This window comes from Hylobates moloch, unplaced genomic scaffold (assembly GCF_009828535.3).
Source record: "Hylobates moloch isolate HMO894 unplaced genomic scaffold, HMol_V3 SCAFFOLD_2, whole genome shotgun sequence".
NCBI classification, from domain to species: Eukaryota; Metazoa; Chordata; class Mammalia; order Primates; family Hylobatidae; genus Hylobates; species Hylobates moloch.
Window position 1 is genome coordinate 117,737,238 of NW_026652277.1, and position 21,224 is coordinate 117,758,461.

The 21,224-nt window shown below is 36.2% G+C and overlaps 1 protein-coding gene across 2 annotated transcripts in view; it reads right to left on the bottom strand.

Annotated features, from left to right (window-relative positions):
* MCHR2 (melanin concentrating hormone receptor 2) overlaps positions 1-21,224 on the bottom strand; it is a 69,778-nt gene that overhangs the window by 4,552 nt on the left and 44,002 nt on the right. For both annotated transcript variants that reach the window (XM_032165070.1, XM_058430330.1), the window contains 3 exons: positions 18,762-18,971; positions 14,318-14,512; positions 5,301-5,420 (listed from right to left, as the gene is read on the bottom strand). In XM_032165070.1, coding sequence (XP_032020961.1) covers positions 5,301-5,420; positions 14,318-14,512; positions 18,762-18,971 — 525 coding nt within the window. The remainder of the gene's footprint in view (positions 1-5,300; positions 5,421-14,317; positions 14,513-18,761; positions 18,972-21,224) is intronic.

Here is a 21,224-nt window from a genome sequence, read left to right on the forward strand (position 1 = left end):
CTCTTCAATTTCTTTCATCAGTGTTTTATAGTTTTCATTATAGAGATCTTTCACTTCTTTGTTAAGTTTTTAGGTATTTAATTTTATTTATGGCTATTATCAATGGGATTACTCTTTTATTTCTTTTTCAGATTGTTGACTATTGGCATATGGAAATGCTACTGATTTTTGTATGTTGATTTTGTATGCTGAAACTTTACCGAATTTGTTTATCAGTTCTAGAAGTTTTTTTTGTGTATGGAGTCTTTAGAGTTTTCCAAATATAAAATCATGTCATCTGTAAATAAGGATAATTTGGCTTATTCCTTTCCAATTCAGATGTCCTTTATTTCTTTCTCTTGTCTGATTGCTCTAGCTAGGACCTCAGTACTATGTTGAATAACAGTGGTGAAAGTGGGCATCCTTGTCATGTTCCACATCTTAGAGGAAAGTCTTTTAGTTTTTTCCCCATTCAGTATGATACTAGCTGGGGGTCTGTCATATACGGCTTTTATTATGTTGAGGTATGTTCCTCCTATACCTAGTTTTTTTAAGGTTTTTATCATAAAGAGATGTTGAATTTTATCAGATGTTTCTTCAGCATTTGATATTTCTATTTGTTACATTGAATTTAAATGATCATATGATTTTTATCCTTCATTCTGTTGATATGATGTATTACATTGATTGATTTACGTATGTTGAATCATCCTGGCATCCCTGGGATAAATCCCACTTGGTCATGATGAATGAGATTTCTAATATATTGTTGAATTTGGTTTGCTAATATTTTGTTGTGAATTTTTGCATGAATATTCATCAGAGAGATTTGCCTGTAGTTTTCTTTTTTGTTGTGTCTTTGTCTGATTTTGGTATCACAGTAATACTGGTGTTGTAGAATGAGTTTGGAATTATTCCCTGCTCTTCCATATTTCAGAATAATTTGAGTAGAATTTGTATTAGCTCTTTAAATGTTTAGTAGGATTCAGTGGAGCCATTGGGTCCTGGGTTTTTGTTTCTTGGGAGACTTTTAATTATGGCTTTGATCTCCTTACTTGTTAGTGGTCTGTTCAGATTTTAGATTTCTTCCTGGTTCAATCTTGGTAGGTTACATATGTATAGGAATTTGTCCATTTCTTCTAGATTTTCTAATTTAATGGCATATAGTTGCTCATGGTAGCCACTAATGATCTGTTGAATTTCTGCAGTATCAGTTGTAAGGTCTACTTTTCAATTTCCAAATTTATTTATTTAGCTCTTCTGTCTTTTTTCTCAGTTAGTCTGGCTAAAAGTTTGTCAATTTTGTTTAACTTTAAAAAAAACAGATTTTTGTTTCATTGATCTCTTGTATTGTTTTCTTCATTTTCATTTCATTCATTTCTGCTGTGATCTTTATTGTTTCTTTTCTTCTACTAATTTTGGGTTTGGTTTGCTCTTACTTTTCTAGTTCTTTAAGGTACATTATTAGACTGTTTATTTGACATTTTTCATCTTTTTTGATGTAGGCACTTAGAGCTATAAAATTCCCATTTAGTACGGCTTTTGCTGTATCCCATAGGTTTTGGTATGTTGTGTTTCCATTATCATTTGTTTCAAGAAATTTTTCAACTTCCTTAATTTCTTCATTGACCCACTGGTCATTCAGGAGCATATTTTGTAATTTCCATGTGTTTGTATAGTTTCCAAAATTCCTCTTGTTATCGATTTACAGTTTTATTCTATTGTGGCCAGAGAAGATGTTTGGTATTATTTCAATTATTTGAATTTTTAAAGACTTGTTTTGTGACCTAACATATGCTCTATCCTTGAGAATGATCCATGTGCTAAGGAAAATAATGTATATTCTGCTGCCATTGGATAAGATGTCCTGTAAATATATATTAGATCCATTTGGTCTACAGTGCACATTAAGTCCAGTGTTTCTTTGTCGATTTTCTGGCTGGAAGATTTGTTCAATGCTGAAAGTAGGTTATTGAAGTTTCCAGCTACTATTATATTGGGGCCTATCTCTCTTTAATTCTAATAATACTTGCTTTATATATCTGGGTGCTCCAGTGTTGGGTGCATATATATTTTAAATTTTTATATCATCTTGCTAAATTGACCCCTTTTTATCATTATATGGTGATCTTCTTTGTCTCTTGCTATAGTTTTTGAATTGAAATCTATTTTGTCTGATATGACTACTCCTACTTTTTTTGGTTTCCATTGGTATGGTATATGTTTTTCCATTCCTTTTTTTTCAGTCTATGTGTGTCTTTATAGTTGAAGTGTGTTTCTTGAAGGCAATAGATCAACAGGTCTTATTTTTTCATTCAGTTAGCCAGTCTTTGTCTTTTGATTGAAGAGTTTAGTCCATTTATATTCAATGTTATTATTGATAAGCAAGGACTTACTCCTGCCATTTTAAAATTTGTTTTCTGGTTGTTTTGTGATGTTCTCTTCCTTCTTTCTTTCCTTCCTGTCTTCCCTTGGTGAAGGTGATTTTCTCTGGTAATAGGATTTAGTTTATTGCTTTTTATTTTTTGTTTAACCATTGTATGTTTTCTGATTTGAGGTTGCCATAAGTCTTACAAATACTATCTTATAAGGCATTATTTTAACCTGATAACAACTTAACACTGTTTGCATAAACAAACAAGCAAAAAGAAAACTAGTAAAAACTCTACACCTTAACTTTGTCCCCCCAATTTTTAACTTTTTGTTGTTTCAATGTATATCTTATTGTATTATCTATGTCTTGAAAAGTTGTTATAGTTATTATTTTTGATTGGTTCATTGTTTAGTCTTTCAACTTATGGCAAGAGTAGTTTACACACTACAGTTACAGTGTTATAATATTCTATGTTTTTCTTGATACTTACTATTACCAGTGAGTTTTGTACCTTCAAGTGATTATTTATTGCTCATTAATGTCCTTTTATTTCTGATTGAAGTACTCCCTTTAGAATTTCTTGTAAGACAGGTCTAGTGTTGATAAAATTCCTCAGCTTTAGTTCATCTGGGAAAGTCTTTATTTCTGCTTCATGTTTGAAGGGTATTTTTGCCGGATATACTATTCTAGGGTATAAGTTTTTTTTCTTCAGTGTTTAAATATGTTATGCCACTCTCTCCTGGCATGTAAGGTTCAAAGCTGGAACATTTTGAGAGACCAAATAAATAACAAAGCATTAAATTGTGATTCAGTGTATGAAATAAACATATCAGTCTATAGTAATATAAATAATATTGAAGAAAATGAGGAGAGAAGAGCCAGACCATTTTTACAGAAGAATTCCAAATAATATAGGGATTCTTACATAGATACTCCCCTTTCAGGAGATGGAGCTTAATTCCCATCTTCCTGCTTCCTCTTTGAAGGTAGGCTATGTTAGTGACTCATCTCCAAAGAATAGAATAGTGAAAGGGATAAATAGTAGTTTCATGGTGGAGAAACCTAGCAAACACCACCTTAACCAGGTAATCAAGGCTAGTATCAACAGTGATGTAACATGGCTATTATGTGACCCCTGATATACTGTGATGAGAAGAGTTGATTTTTTTAAATAAAAACATGTAAGTGCAGTCTAATCATGATACAATATCAGGCAAACTCAGATTGGGAACATTCTACAGGATACCTGGCCAGTGCTCAAGACCATGAAGGTCATGAAAAATAAGGAAAGAGCAAGAAAGTCATAGATCAGAGGACACTGGGAAGACATGACAACTAAATGCAATGTGCTATTCTGGATTGAATCTGGAACAGATTTAGGACTTTAATGGAAAAACTAGTGAGGTCCAATAAAGAATGGAATTTAGTTAACAGTAATGTACTGCAATTTTCTTTGTTTTGACAAATGTCCTAGGTAATGTAAGATGTTAACAATGGGAAAACTGAGTGAGGGGTATTTGGGAACCCTCTATACTATCTCTGTACTATCTGTACTATATCTCTACTATCTACTTTTTAGAAATGCAAATTATTTTAAAATAAAACATTTTAAAATTCCCATATTTAATCAGGTTATGTCATATTTAGGGATTTAATGGAAATTTCCCTGGGACATGGGGGTAACAGATGAATAAAACTTGGGAATAATTTTAAAAGCATGGGAGCTAAAAATCATTTGATTCCCCTGCAATTTATCAGAGTAGGCACTACCATTCCTCTAATTTCTTGCATTTTGACGTGTATGAGATTTGTTTCATAAGATCCTCTTAGCATTTCTGAGAAAAGAGTCAGGAGCAAAATGATCTGATTTAGAGAACTGTTTAAAAAAGGCTCAAGCATTCTCTCCAGCTGTTGGTATCTTTAATATTCTGTATGATTTCATTTTAACCTTCTCACCAACTCAGCTCCCTGGGATACATTTATAAGCTAATTTTTTTCTGTAACTGTGGCTACTTCCTTTTTCTTCCCAAATGGACCACACTTTACTAGTGTAAGACTTTCAAAGAATTCCAAGAAACTAAGTGGGAAAAAAATGTTGTGAGCCAACAGACTACTTACAAACCTTTGGTTCAAGGGTTTGCCACAAATTTTGAGGAATGGTGGTTAAGTTGCTCACATTTTTTTAAACAAAAAATATGTAAAATTTGTAAATTTGTAGTGTGCAGGGAAACCCAGCAAACTTGCCTTTCCATAAGAAACACAAAAATATATTTAAAATATAATGTTTAATAAATGTAAGTGTGTTTTTAACCAACCGGTTATATAATTACTGACGTACTCATTTGAACAAGTAGATTGTGGAATACACAATCTCAAGGTGAAAATAATTTAGATTTATTTATGCAGCTTTAGAAACAAGTATCTTCAAAGGTCCTTCTCAAGTTTATTGACTTTAGGTTAACTCTTTGGTTTTATTTGCTCCTAACTAATCTTTTAATATTAATAAAACCCTTCCTTTAAAATTCAAATATTAATGAGACTTTTCTCCTTTAAATTAAAAAAAAATTGAAACACAAAAATTAAAAGGTTGCACATAACATCTAAGATATTTACATATGCATGCAACTCTGCAAAATGTGCAATGAAAACAGTTAAATAACTGTTAATAACAAATATAAAATTATTCTTTAAATAGAATCTTGAGTTCCGTATGCATTTTAATGAAACCATTGCCTCTGTGATTTCAACATTTGTCACTGAGAGATTCTTAAGCAGTTTATTTAGCACGTCTTATTTTCCAAAAATTCTTTCTATAGACGTATATCAATGTCCACATGTCTAAATGTGGTATGTTTCAAGTCACTGTTGCCTAAGTTTCTACTGTAGGTGTCTTAGGCTATCTAAATTGTTCTTTTAACAAATAAAACAAAATAAGGCAAACACTTACCATCTGGCATCCTTATTCTGTTGATACATCTCCCAAGTATAGCATAAAATTAAAATATAGCACACCAAAATCAAGGGTAGAGGGAAAAAAAAAGTTGTTATCGTCAAATAAAGTGTATACCTGTAAAATGAGAGAGAGAGGAGAGAGAGAGGAGAGAGAGAGAGAACAACACCATTACATTAATTGGATTAGGAATTGGCTTTTGCAGTTTCCAAGACATAATTCTTTCATTTTTCAGGGTCCAAGATAAAAGTCCTTGTGGAAAAGCTCAAGATCTTTGGTTGCTTTATTGTAGAGAAGCCATGATCTTCATTGTTCACTAACAATAATGCTTGTCTTTTCGCTAGCCAAACCCAACTGTAATGAGTGCAGAATAGGTGAGCTACCTATTACCAATCTTCAGTGTTTAACAATGATAGGCAACAGTATGTAACATTTATTATATAGTAGGCACTGTTCTAAGCATTTTGTATATCTTTACCCACTGAATCTGTGAAACCCTATGAATATGATGCCATTAGTGCCCTTACATTACAGAAGAAGAAACTGAGGCACAGAGGGGTTAAGTGGCTTGCCCAAGATTACCCAAGCAGGAACTGGCAAAGGTAAAATTTGAACCCAGGATAGCCAATGCTGGTGGGAGAAATAATGAATAAACAATATTATCTATGTTTCTTTTAAACAATTTTCGCTGATGCATAATAGATGTACATCGTTTCAGAGTATATGTGGTAGTTTAATACATTCATATAATTTGTAAAAATCAAATCAGTGTACTTGGGATATCCATCACCTTAAATATTTGTCTTTTTAAAAATGCTAGAAACATTCAAATTATTCTCTTCTAGCTATTTTGAAATGTACAATAGGATATTTTAAAGTATAGTCATCCTACTGATTCATGAAACACTAGGTCTTATTTCTTTTATTAAATTGTATCTTTGTATCCACTTAATTATCTTTTCTTCTTTACCCACTTCCTCTACCTTTCCCAGCTATCTACTATCTACTATCTTTATGAGATTCACTTTTTTAGTGCCCACATATAAGTGAGAAGATGTGATATTTGTCTTTCTTTACTTGGCTGATTTCACTTAACATAATAGCCTTCATTTCTATTCATGTTGCTACAAACAACAGGATTTCGTTGTTTTTTATGGATGATTGATATTCTATTGTGTATATATACTACACTTTCTTTATCCATTCACCTATTGATAGGCATTTAGATTACATATTTTGGTTATTGTGAACAGTACAGCAATAAACATGGTAGTACAGATATCTCTTTGGTATATTAATATCATCTCTTTTGGATATAAACCCAGTAGTAGAATTGTTGGATCATACAGTAGTTCTATTTTTAGTTTTTCAAGGAACCTTTATAGTGACTGTAATAATATATATTCCCACCAACAATGTACAAAGGTTCCCCTTTGTTCATATCCTTGTTAGCATCCACTATTGCCTGTCTTTTTGGTAAAAGCCACTTTAATTGGGGTGAGATGATATCTCCTTGTGGTTTTGATTTGCATTTCTCTGATGGTTAGTGATACTGAGCACTTTTTATTTACCCATTGGCCATTTGTATGTCTTATTTTGAGAAATGGCTGTTCAGATTTTTGCCCATTTTTTACATTGGATTATTTGGGTTTTTTTGCTATTGAGTTGTTTGAGCTCCTTATATATTCTGGTTACTAGTCACTTGTCAGATGGATGGTTTGCAAATATTTTCTTCCATTCTGTGGGTTGTCTCTTCACTTTGTTGATCGTTTTCTTTGCTGTGCAGAAGCTTTTTAGTTTGAGGTAATCCTATTTATCCACTTTTGCTTAGGTTGCCTGTGCTTTTGAGGTCTTATACAAAAAGTCTTTGCCCAGACCAATGTCCTCGAGCATTTCCCTATCTTTTCTTCTTGTAGTTTTCATAGGTTCAAGTCTTAGATTTAAGTATTTAATTCATTTCGGTTTGATTTTTGTGTATGGTGAGAGGTATGGGTCTAGTTTCATTCTTCCGCATGTAGTTTTCCAGTTTTCCCAGCACAATTTATTGAAGAGACTTTCCTTTCCCCATTCTTGGCTCCTTTGATGAAGATGAGTTGGCTATAAATGTGTGGATTTATATCTGGGTACTCTATTCTGTTCCATTGGTCAGTGTGTCTTTTTATGCCAATACCATGTTGCTTTGGTTACTATAGATTTCTAGTAAATTTTGAAGTCAGGTAGCGTGATGCCTCTAGCTTTGTTCTTTTACCTCAGGATTTCTTTAGCTATTCAGGGTCTTTTGTGGTTCCATATAAATTTTGGAATTTTTTGTTCTGTTTCTGTGAAAATTGTTATTGGTATTTTGAGAGAGATTGCATTGAATCTGTACATTGCTTTGGGTAGTAGTGTCATTTTAACAATAGTAATTCTTCCAATTAATGAACACGGAATATCCTTTTTTGTGTCCTATTTCTTTCATCAGGTATTTATGTATGTGTGTATTTTTTTAATCAGAGTTTTATAGTTTTCCTTGTATAGATATATCACTTCTTTTGTTGAATTGAATACTAGGTATTTTATATTCTTGGTAGCTATTTTGAAGGCAATTGCATTTCTGATTTCTTTGTCAGATTGTTTATTACTGCATATATAAATACTATTGATTTTTATACATTCATTTTGTATCCTGCAACTTTATTGAATTCATTTATCAATTTTAACAGTTTTTTGGTGGAGTCTTTAGGTTTTTCTAAACATAATATCACGCCATCTGTGAACAAGGCTATTTGGCTTTTTCCTTTCCAATTTGAATGCCCATCATTTCTTTCTCTTGCCTAATTGCTCTGGCTAGGATTTCTGATATTACATTGAATAAAAGTGGTGAAAGCGGGTATCCTTGTATTGTTCCAGATCTTAGAGAAAAGGCCTTCAATTTTTCCCCATTCAGTGCAAAATTAGCTGTAAGTATGTCATGTATGCCCTTTGTTATTTTGAGATATGTTCCTTTTATAACCACTTTGATGAGGGTTTTATCAGAAAGGGATGCTGAATTTTATTGAATAATTTTTTGGCATTTATTGAAATAATCATATGGTTTTTATTCTTGGTGCTGTTAATGTGATGTATCAAATTTATTGATTTGCATCTGTTGAACCATCCTCACATTCCTTGAATGAGTTCTACTTGCTCATGATATATGATCTTTTTAATATGTTGTTGAATTCTGTTTGCTAGTATTTTGTTGAGGATTTTTGCATCTATGTTAATCAGTAGTATTGGTCCGTAGTTTTGTTTTTTTGTGTGTCTCTGGTTGGTTTTGGTATCAAAGTAACGCTGGCTTTGTAGAATGAGTTTGGAAGTATTCCTTCCTCTTCATTTTTTTTGAAGTTTGAAGAGAATTGGTATTAATTATTTAAATGTTCGGTAGAATTCAGCAGTGAAGCCATCAGGTCCTGGACTTCCATTTGATGAAAGACTTTTTGTTACAGCGTCAGTCTCCTTATTCGCTATTGGTTTGTTCAGGCTGTTTATTTCTTCATGGTTCAATCTTGGCAGGCTGTATGTGTCCAGGAATTTATTTATTTCCTCTATATTTCCCAGTTTGTTGACTTTAGTGATTCATTTCAGTTTCTAATGACTCTTTGTATTTCTGAGGTCTCAGTTGTTATGTTCCCATTTTTGTTTCTGATTTTGTTTATTCAGAACTTCTCTGTTTTTCTTAGTCTAGCTAAAGGTTTGTTGGTTTTGTTTATCTTTTGAAAAGCCAACTTTTCATTTTGTTGATTGTCTGTAGTTTTTTAGTCTCAATTTTATTTATTTCTGCTGTAATCTTCATTATTTCTTTCCTGCTACTAAGTTTGGGTTTGGTTTGTTCTTGCCTTTCTAATTCTTTGAGGTACATTCATGGGTTGTTTATTTTAAGTCTTTCTACATTTTTGATATAGGCATTTATCACTATAAAATTCCTTGTTAGTATTTCTTTTTTTTTTTTTTTTTTGAGACGGAGTCTTGCTCTGTCACCCAGGCTGGAGTGCAGTGGCCCAATCTCGGCTCACTGCAAGCTCCACCTCCCGGGTTCACGCCATTCTCCTGCCTCAGCCTCTCCGAGTAGCTGGGACTACAGGCGCCCGCCACCACGCCCGGCTAATTTTTTTGTATTTCTAGTAGAGACGGGGTTTCACTATGGTCTCGATCTCCTGACCTCGTGATCCGCCCGCCTCGGTCTCCCAAAGTGCTGGGATTACAAGCGTGAGCCACCGCGCCCGGCCGTTAGTACTTCTTCTGCTATATCCCATAGATTTTGGTATGTTGTATTTCAACTTTCGTTTGTTTCAAAAATGTTTAAATTTCTTTCTTGATATCTTCATTGACCCACTGATCATTCAGGAGCGTGTTGTTTAATTTACATATATTTGTGTAGTTTCCAAGGTTCCCCTTGGTTTCTAGTTTTAAGTCCATTGTGGTCAAAGATACTTGCTATAACTTCTACTTTTTTGAATTTGATCAGATGTGTCTTGTGGCCTGATAGAATTATTCTGGGGGAATGTTCTATATGCTGTTGAAAAGAATTTGCATTCTGCAACAGTTGGGTGAAATGTTCTGTAAATGTCAGGCCTATTAGGTCTAGTGTGTAGTTTAACTCTGCCGTTTCTTTGTTGATTTTCTGTCTGGATGATCTGTCAATGACAGAGAATTGTGTGTTAAAATCTCTTACTATTATTGCATTGCGGCCTCTCTCTCCCTTCAGATCTATTAGTGTTTGCTCTATATATTTGGGAGCCCCAATGTTGGGTGCAGAGATACTTAAAATTGTTATATCCTTTTGCTGAATTGACTCCTTTATCATTATATAGTGACCTTCTGTGTCCTCTTTTACAGTCATTGATTTGTAGTCTATTTTATCTAAATATAGCTACTCTTGCTCTTTTTGACCTCCAGTTGTATGGAATGTCTTTTCCCATCCGTTCACTCTCAGTCTATGTGTGTCTTTATAGGTGAAGTGGGTTTCTTCTAGACTGCATATAGTTGAGTCTTGTTTCTTTCTTTTTTTTTTTTATTATACTTTAAGTTTTAGGGTACACGTGCACAACGTGCAGGTTTGTTACATATGTACACATGTGCCATGTTGGTGTGCTGCACCCATTAACTTGTCATTTAACATTAGGTATATCTCCTAATGCTGTCCCTCCCCCCTTCCCCCCACCCTACAATGGGCCCTGGAGTCTTGTTTCTTTATCAAGCCTCTCGCTGCCTTTTAATTGGGAAATTGAGACCCTTTACATTCAGTATTCTTATTGATAAGCAAGGACTTACTACTGCCATCTTGTTGCTTGTTTTCTGGTTTTGTAACTTTTCTTTTCCTTTCTTCTTTTCTTACTATCTTCCTCTGTGGAAAAGTGAATTTCTCTGGTGGAATGCCTTAGTCCATTACTTTTTATTTTAAAAATCTATTATGGATTTTTGTGATGTGGTTGCAATGATGCTGATAAAAAAACATATATATAACAAGTTATTCTAAAGAGATGATAATTTATCTTACATCAAAGAAAAAAGTGTAAAAAATCTACACTTTAACTCCATTCCCCTATATTTTAACTTTTTGTTGTCTCAATTTACATATTTCCATATTATCTGTCTCTTAACAGGTTGCTATAGCTGTTACAATTTTTGATAGATTTGTTTTTTGGGCTTCATGCTAGAATTATGAGTGGATTGTATACCATAATTACAGTATTAGAGTATTCTGGGCTTGTTCCTGTATTTAATTTTATCCAGGGGTTTCATAACTTCAAGTATTTTCTTTTTGCACATTAGTGTTTTTTTTTCTTTCCAACAGAAGAACTCCCTTTAGCATTTCCTGTAAGATGGATCTGGTGGTGGTAAATTCCTTCAACTTCTGCTTGTCTGGAAAACACTTTATCTCTTCTTCACAGCTGAAGGATAGTTTTGCTGGATGCGATATCTTGGATGGCAAGTTTTTTTTTTTTTCAGTTTGAAAATGTCATTTCACTCCCTCTTGGCCTGTATGGTTTCTAGTAAGAAGTCCATTTCCAGATGAATTAGAGCTCCTTTATACGTTATTTGCTTCTTTTCTCTTACTGATTTTAGAGTTCTATCTTTGTCTTTGACTTTTGAGAGTTTATTATATGCCTTGGGGTACAGTCTTATTTGGGTTAATTTTGTTTGGTGTTCTCTGATCTTCCCATATCTGGATATTTACATCTTTCTCAATTTGGGGGAAATTTTCTGTTATTATTTCTTTGAATAGGCTTTCTACTCCTTGCTCTTGCTCAACTCCCTCTTGAACACCGATAAGTCTTAGATTTGGTCTTTTGAAGTAATTTTTTCTATATCTTGTATACAGTCTTCATTTCTTTTCATTCCTTTTTCTGACTGTGTATTTTCAAATAGCCCGTCTTTGAGCTCACTGATTCTTTCCTTTGCTTGACCCATTCTGCTGTTGAGAATTTTTAGTAACTTTTTCAGTTCAGCAAGTGTATTTCTCAGTTCCAAGATTTTTTTTTAATTTTTAAAATTATTTCAATCTCTTTGTTAAATTTCCCTGATATATTTCCGAATTGCTTTTGTGTGTTATCTTGGAGATCACTGAGTTTCCTAAAAACTGCCATTTTGAATTATTGGCCAGAGAGCTCACATATTGCTGTTTCATTAGGGTCAGTTACTGGTCCCCTGATGGTTCGCTGTTTGCTGTTGCTTCTTGTGGATGTACATCTATGTCTTTGCATTGAGGATTTGCTATTTATTCCAGTCTTCTCTGTCTGACTTGTTTTGGTTTTCATTTCCTGTATTTGCTTAGAGTGTCATCGTCGCTAGGTTGCTGTCTTCTTTTGGCTCTAGGTGGTGCCTTAAGCCCAGGCTTGCTTTGGCTCTAGTGACCCATCAGTCACTGGCTGTCCTGAATGGGGGAAGTCCCAAAGGAGATATCCCGAAGGTGTGGGAATCCTGGTCTAGGGGTTTGTCCAGGGGGCCTGCTGAATGTACCTCCTGGAGTGTGGTGCTATCAATAGCCACTCTAATTTAGTGTCTCCTTTGGCTGCGTTACAGAGCAACTGTCCCACCTCCCTACTTTGTCTCTGCCTGTTCTCAGGGATATTTCTCCCTTCCAGCACTTATGATACTTCCCATAGATTAAGTCAGAGACATGTATTTTGTCAGGGAACCCAAGGTGGTGGGAAAGCTGGTTGCCTACCTTGATCTCGTTTTTTTCAGTGTAGAAACTGTGAGTTGGGGGGAAGTTTTTCATGTGTTTGGTATCAGGCAGAATGGGGGAGAGGGGTGTCATGGACGTGGAAGTCTGATTCTGTTACAGTCGGCTTGGAGGCTTTTTTTTTTTTCCACTTCTCTGAATCCTGAGGAACCATCTTATCCACATATTTGAGTTCTGGAGTTCTGGGATATTGCTAATGATAACGTTGGTGCTGTATATTTGTCTTTGATTTTCTGAGGGCTCTGGGAGTGGGGGCATTCAGTCAGCTTGCTTCTATGCTGCCATTTTGGAACTGGAAGTGCAGTCCTATCTATGTTGCACTGTTAATGTCCCAAATGTTTGTGTTCCCTCAAAATTCCTATGTTGAAAACCTAACCCCTCAATATAATGGTATGAGGAAATGGGGTCTTTGGGAAGTAATTAAGTCATGAGAGTGGCACCTTCATGAATGGGAATAGTGTACTTATAAGAAGAGACACAAGAGAGCTTGCTTCCTGTCTCTCTCTTTTGCCACATAAGCATAAAATGAGAAGTTGGCAGACTGCAACCTGGAAGAGGGCTGTCATCAGAACTTGATCATGTTAGCACTTTTATCTTGGATTTCCAGCTTCTAGAACTGTGAAAAATAAATTTCTATTGTTTACAAGCCACCTAGTCTATAGCACTTTGTTATACTAAACTGAACAAGACATGCAAGCATATGAATTTTTTTTTTTCACTGGATTAGTGGATTTGCAGGTCCTTTCCACCATCTTTCTTTGGCTGTGTCCACATAATGCAGAAATGACTTATCTATTTGACAAGTGATTGAGTAAGAGAAAGTAATCTGCCAGACTGACTTGAGATAGTATGTGTAAAAATATCTAACACAGTTATTGGCCATTGGTAGTTGCTCAAATAATTTAATCATGAACTCCAATTCTGTGTTCAAATTTCAAGTTGAAGACTTTTAATTTCTTTTTAAATTAAAATGTATAAAATGGCTATGGTAGTTGCATTAGTTTCCTAGGACTGCTATAAGAAATTAGCACAAACTGGATAGCTTAAAACAATAGAAATTTATTCTCTCACAGCTCTGAAAGCTATACATCTGAAATCAAGGTGCTGGCAAATTTGGTTCTTTAGAGGCTATGAAGGAGAATCTGCTCTATGCCCCTTCCTACCCTCTCTGCTGGTTTCTGGCAATCCTTGGTGTTCCTTGGCTTACAGACACATCACTCCAATCTCTGCCTCTGTCTTCACATGTATTCTCTTTTTTGTGTGTCTCTGTGTTTCTTAAAATCTGCTTCTCCTTATCAGGACAATAGTCATTGGGCCCACCCTAATCCAGTATGACCTTAACTTAGCTTGATTACATCTGAAAAAACCCTGTTTCCAAATAAGATCACATTCACAGGTATGGGGAGCTGGTGTAGGACTTGAACATATCTTTAAAGGGGACACAATTCAAGCAAACTGCAATTGCATACTGATGAGGTTGAGTCTGAGCGACTCTGGAAATTCCTTACCTCCCTTGATTGCTGCATTCCCACTGCATCCGGCTGCTATGAATCTTTAAAATCCATATTTAAATATATTTGTGTCCACTGAGGTTACATGATTGAATTCAAAATCTTTTTCTAAAGGTTGCCCTCTCCTTAAAAATCAAACTATCACCTTGATTGCATGTGTGGAGAAACCTAAGTGGAGATACTGGCGAAAAGAGGATCCACGAGGATACTCTTTGAGGCTGCTCACATGTTGACAAGGAGAATGAAGTACTTCACAACTTAATTCAACTCATTTTTCTTAAGTTTTAACAACTTACCAGAGTACATCGTCAGGGGATGTCAAATCAAAAGCACAGCTCTCGACACCGTCTTTAAATTTGATGACCTTCGAGTAGACCCAGACAGGCAATGCCAGGATAAAGGAAGCTACCCAAAGGCCCAAATTGATCCGGATGGTCTTGTACCTTGTTCTCCAACTTGTCAGTCGAAATGGTTGGACGAGGGCAAAGTACCTGCAAAGGCAGTCAGGAAGAGTTTTGGAACAATCAATGAAAGCACTGAGCTCCAAGGATGAAAGGTTCATGATGAGAGTAAATTATTAGCATTATTTTCCTTTCTGAAGCACACCTCTATCAGGGCAAAAGAAAGTTATATTTTTTAAGAGCTGCCTGGTATCTGTAGAGAAAACAATTCTTGACCCTGCAAGTCTGAATAAACCACTCACTGAAATAGCTGTTCCTTCTACGAATACATTGATAATGGTAAAACTCTGCGGTGCAAACTCTTTCTTTACAAAGCGGCTTTTCCTGTAAATGAGACTCTGGAAAACTTTGTCTCTGAACAGCGATTTCCTGCAGGAGGAAATGACCCTTTTTCCAGCAAGACTTACTGACACAGAGGCAGGAAGGAAGAAAATGTGGGGCTAAGAGAATCCCTCAGCAGAAAGTGGTTCAGGCACATAGAACAAACATTTTGCCCTGATGGCTTTATACTAAAGTCACCAGGCTCATGGAATTTCAGCTCACAGAAGTCACAGTGAGGATGAACAACTGTGGCTAGTATAGACAATGCAAATTCCTTAAGGAACTTAGGCTAGAAGCCAGAGGGAAGAAATGGGCTAATTTCATGGGGAAGCATTTTTCTTTATTTGTTCTCTTTTCATTTTAGAGCCAGGAAAAAAAGGGGTAATCATTAATCAAACTTGAAATTCTGACATATCAGATATATTTGGTCCTCCAGCAAATCCAAGAATTTTTCACAGCAAAATGAAAGCTGAAGAATGAAAAACAAGCTCGGATTCAGAAGGAAGGCTATTTGAAAAAGCACAACTTTGCTGGGGGCTGGGGGTGGTGGAGGATAGTATTGGTAGAAATTACACAAATGTAAAAATGGTTTTTATGGTCACTTAATTTTCTCCAAGTTTTTGTAAAGCTACTTAATGAAGACTCACAAAAATAACAAATATCCTGTCCTGTTGCTCTTTCAATTTTGCACCAGAAGCAGGACATTTGCATTCAGTTAAGGGGCCTTTGGTTACAGAGAGTGGTTTCTGGCCAGGGCTCCTCAGCTACCCATCCTCTGCACACTGCACGTGCATTCCCCATGGCTAACGAGGGAAGGGCCTCTTTTCTCCCTGCTGGGGAAGTGGAAGATGTAGTGGCTGCACAGCAGTCCAGCCATCATTTTTACTGGAATTATAGGATGATGAAGTCATGGGATCAAGCAATTAAAGAATCTTCTTTGATAGCATCCCTCCTCAGCTGAAAACCTTTCAGTGGTTTTCCATCAATTTTCAGAATTCCTCCCATGATCCACAGGTCTTTTTTCCCACCTGGTTCTGCCTGCTGCCTGCTGCCTGTGCCAGTCTCTCCCTTGACTTCCTCAAGCTCTTCCCCTTTCAAGGTTAGGCACATGCTGCTCTACCTGCCTGGCAGGATCTGCCTCTGCTTCTTCTTGCTCTTCCTTCAAGTCCCTATTTAACAGTCTTCCTCTTAGGGAAGACTTCTCTGACCACCCATTCTATACGAGGGACTATGATTATAAAAGAAGATTATAGGGAGACTCTACTTTTCCCTCTTAGTGTATTATCACTATGTGGAAATATACAATTACGTGTGGGACTCTTCACTTAATGTCTGTCTCCACCACTAGCATGAAAGCCCCATGAGGGCAGGAGCCTTGACTATTAGTTTAAGGTCACTGTATCCCCTGTGTCCAACAATCTCTGGCATATGGTTCATGCTCAATAAATATTTTTTGAATAAATGAATGAATCGTTGCAAATTTTGGCTCCTACTTACTGACTCTTGATGTTTTAGAGAATTTATTTAGAGAATTTAAAAGTAGCCACTAATGAACGTCTAGGTAGCTTTCATTTGAAGGCAAACATTTTTAATATTTTGGATGTTTATATATTGTTTTGTATGGCTACGGAGGTAGAAGCCCACTACTAAATATTCTACACACTTGCAGTTATCACTAATTAGGGAAAGCAAAATGAGTTAGTGGAAACACTTGAAATGTACAATCCATTAAACTGGCAATTAAAATGATTTAAATATGTAAACACTAAGGCATACTGATGGCACCGACATTTAGTTATGATCTTACAAAGCAAGCCTCATTTCTTTTTTACAAAATTGCAGATTTTGTTAAACTTTTATGAATTTACTGGAGTTAGAATTACAAGAAATGTGAGAAAGGAAATGGTTCAGTTTTATAGCCTCTTCACTTGTTTCTTACCACCTGATCTTCCAGAGCAAGGGGAAGGAAAGGGCAGAATGTCTTAAATGTGAAATGAAATTTTAGCATACTATGTCCATTGGATCAAAACAAAACAAAACAAAAGACTAGTAGTAAGATACCACGCATGCATGTGTGCGCACATATATACACAGAGAAAAACCTGTCAATATTTAAAAACATACACAGTTTGTCTGTTCCAAGGCAGAAAATGCCCATTCACTTCATTTACAGTAAGAGATTTATAGGAGTATACCCGCTTTTTTTTTTCAAAAAAAGCCAATATTCTCCTGCATCCAAGGCACAGTGTATAAAGAAGCTCGTATTATCCCCAAGAATGGGATTACTGTTGATATGGTCTGTACTTTAGGTCACTTTTCTACAGTGAGCCTGGCCTGTTCAAGACCCTCTTCCTGGTATTGGAACCCTGACGAGCTTATGGGGCTTTTCTCATGACACAGTCACATTGGCTGGCATCAGCTGAGCTAACCAGACCTATGCAGTATGTTGATTTAAAAATGTGTTAGTTACGAGTTGAGAAGCACATTCTATATTTTGAAAGTTCTCTTGCAGAAAAACAAAAGGATATTTAAAAATTTACCATTATTATTCGTTCTTGTCAGAGTGAATGATTTATATGAACCTTGCAATTCTTTTTTTGTTCATCTGAAGAATGGCTCATCACTTCTCCACCCAAAAGTCCCACTTGGAAGGGTGAAAGAGGCAGGGTTCAGGACGATTTCTGGATAGACCCAGGGAAATTTAACATACCCTTCAAGACATTCATTCATTCATTCATTCATCAATATTTTTTGAGCACCTGAGTGCCAGGCACTGTTACACACACATTTATGATATACTGGTGGACCAAGACCCTGCCTTTGTGGAATTTACATTTGCAAGGGAATGAGACAATAAATAATACACACACACACACACACACACATGCACACACACACACGTGATTTATGTAATATATTTGAATCAAAGGAAAAAGACAGTAGATCAGAGCAAGGAGTATTAAATGTGTTGGGCTAGGGTTGGGCTGGGAAGAAGGCAGATGGAGATTTTAAGTGGGTTGTCCTAGAAGACAGAGTATCACTGTTGGAAGTACTATGGTTGTCTTTAGTCCCTGTTTTTGTTTGGGGTGAGCTGCTAGGACCTGGTGTGGACGTTCTGGCATCTGGATAATGCAGGGCACATCCTAGCTTGTGTGCTTCCTAGACAGGCCAGATAGTGAGGCAGTTACAACTATCTGCCATCTCTAGAGTCAGATGGCTTGGGTCTGAACTGGATTCTACCACTTATGGGTTCCATAAGTACTCACCATCACCATCATCTCCTCAAATAACATTAGCTTACATGGATGGTGAAAAGGGCTATGGCACATTCCAGGACATAGTGGAATACATTTCTAATAATATAAAATAACAGCATTTGTATTAACCAATCACAATAATGTTTGTAAAAGATGATCTCCCTGGCACTGGGAAATTGCTTCATGGTTGTATAATAACATCTATTTACTCCACTGATTCCTTAAAGCTATGAGGCAATAACAAGTGTATGAGACAGTGGACATATCACAAATAGCCTTGGACAGAGACTAAGGAAACCTACTTTAATTCTTGGCTCTGCCACTAATTCTCTATGTGCTTCTAGCAAATCTCCTCACCTCTCTGGGCCTCAGCTTCCTTACTGTGAAATTGATGGAGGGAATTCATTCTGGTTTCTAATATTTCCTGGTGTTGTGATTTTTTTTCTTGCACTGAATTGCAAATAAAACTGAGTCGAAAAGAATGATTAGAAAAAAGGAGACTTTTGTGTTTTATGTTTTCCATTAAAAATATTCCTCTGTGAAAGTTGAACAAAATATTCTTAAGTAATCAGTCCTACAATGAAACAAAGGAAGAGAACCTTTGCTGTTATAAACCAAAACTGGTGTTGGAATTGGAATGAGCTTGGGGAGGCACAGGCACCTCTGAATTATATTAAGATATTTCAAAGTCCTTCACTTACCTGTCCACACTCATTACAGTCATGATGGCACTACAGGCAAATTGGTTACAAGTATCCAGGGATGTGATGATGGTGCAGAGAGGCCCCCCAAACACCCACTCTCCCCCTCGGGCCCATTGGTGAATAAGAAAAGGCATTCCAACTATGTGGACCAAATCAGCCACAGCCAGGTTGCAGATATAGATGTCAGGGACTGTTTTTTTCCTGGATCTGAAAGAGATAGAGGAAACTGAGGATTGATATTGGATGTATACAGACTATTCGATATATGCTACCTGATACAAATTTTAATTGCCATAATGCATTTTAAATGTTAAAGGAAAACCTACACAAATGCATAGAGAAAATGCCTAGTCTTGTGTATATTTAAGCATTTTGAACTATTTATTTGACAACTTACTGTGGTGGTTTAAAAATATGTCCACAAAATCTCTGATATTCCTTTCAGTAGGTGGAGCCTAATTCCCTCTCTCTGAGTGCTGACCTTATTAACTTGCTTCTAACAATGAGAATATGGCAGAAGTGACAGTGTGTGACTTTGAAATTAGGTCACAAAGTTTTTGTGGCTTTCTCTTTGCTCTCTGTTGGATTGCTCTCCCTGGTGGAAGCCTGCTGCCATCTTGTGAGGATACTCAAGCAACACTATGGAGAGGTCCATGTGGAGAGGAACTGAAGGTCCAGTTAACAACCAGTCAGCACCAGCTTTCCAGGTATGGGAATGAGCTACCTTGGAAGTAGATCATCCAGGTGCAGCCAAGCCCTCAGATAACTGTAACCCTGGAAGACAGCTTGACAGCAACTTTATGACAGATCATGAGCCAGAACCAACCAGCTAAGCTGCTCCTGAATCCATGACCATTGGACACACATGAGACAGTAAATGTTTATTGTTTCAAGCCACTATGTTTGGGGTAATTTTTTATGCAGCAACAAGTTATACCAACTTTAAATACACTCAGGCAAAAGATTTAGTCTTTACTCATTCCTAGTATTTAAAACAGCTGAAGACTGAAAATAAAGGATTTCTGTTGTCTAATGCATTTTTTTTCTTGTTGCAGCTTAGGCCATTGTTAAAATTTCAACAATGACTTAGAAATATTCCAGTAAAATCTAACAAATAGCAAAGACTATTAATAAAGACCCTGAGATCCAGACAGGGAGAGTCATCTGAAAAGACGGAGCTGGTAGATGGCACTGAGAATGATCTCATGTCTCCTGTGGGGAGCCGGGGGTGGGAGAAGTGAATTCAATGCTATCTAGAAGTGGCCTTCTCATCAGCAGGTGAAATACATTTCTGAGAGCAGAAATTTAAAATTTAGTTGGTTCTTACTTCAAGGAGCTGACACATTCAATAATAAGCAGGTACCATCTTTATCTGGGAGATTCTGTTCATTAATTCAACAAACATTTTATTGAGCACCAATTACATGGCAGTCATAATATTGTGCTCTAAGGCTGTAAAGCTAAACTATGTATAAACCCTGTCATCAAGGAGCTTATAGTCTAGACATGCATAAATAAATTATCACATTACAATTTGATGAGAGAAAACTACAGACAAGTACAAGGACAAGAAGCACAAAGAAGGGGCCCCCTCCTCTTTCTTGGGAACTGTCAAGACAGGTTTATTGGCAGATGTGGACAAATAAGAATTTAAAGAGCATGTAAGAACCAGTCCTAAGATTCTGCCACAATTGCTAGTTTTTTCCTATTTCAGGGCTAGTGCTCTGCTGTTTGGAAGCTAGTGTGTGTCTTTATTATTCATTGGCTACAACTTCTATAGCCTGTGAACTTCATTTCTCAGCTATCAGATTCTCATGTGAAACATCAGACTGGGCGAAGCCATCTCTTCTCCAGGCCTTGGCAGCATCCACTGTGTGGGGAAGTTACTGCCATGGAGTCCTTATTCAGCAATCATACTGTATGCATTGTTGCTGCCACTGAAAATACAGATAGGTTCCTTTCCCTCAGGAGCTTGGTGCCTCACACCAGAATGACCAAGAGGGAGAGGAGACATGAAGAAAAGATCATGTCAAACAAAAGACCAGCCAGCTAACTGTCCTTGGTCTCTCATCCCCTGTCCTCTTCAGGCCATTAGAGTGGGAAATGGAGAGGGGACAGGGAAGAGGGACAGATATTAGCAGTCAGATAGAAAGAGCTCCAAACTAAAAAAAAAACAAAAAAACAAAAAAATTTATAAATCTTAGTCTATAAATAGATGTTATTTGCATGTGAATTGGGATATAAACCATAAGCAGTTGCTTAGGTCTCAATTGCAGCAATTAGATCCATGGCCCTTGCTTTTCTCTAGAGGGGTACCCATCATTTACTGATAATGAATTATGGTAATTCTATTGTGGGAACAGTGCAGGCCATTAACTGGCAATCAAAAAGAATTAAATAAAAGTGTGTCTAGATGATATTCTGTATAGTACAAAGAGAATTCTGAAGCAATTGATAAAT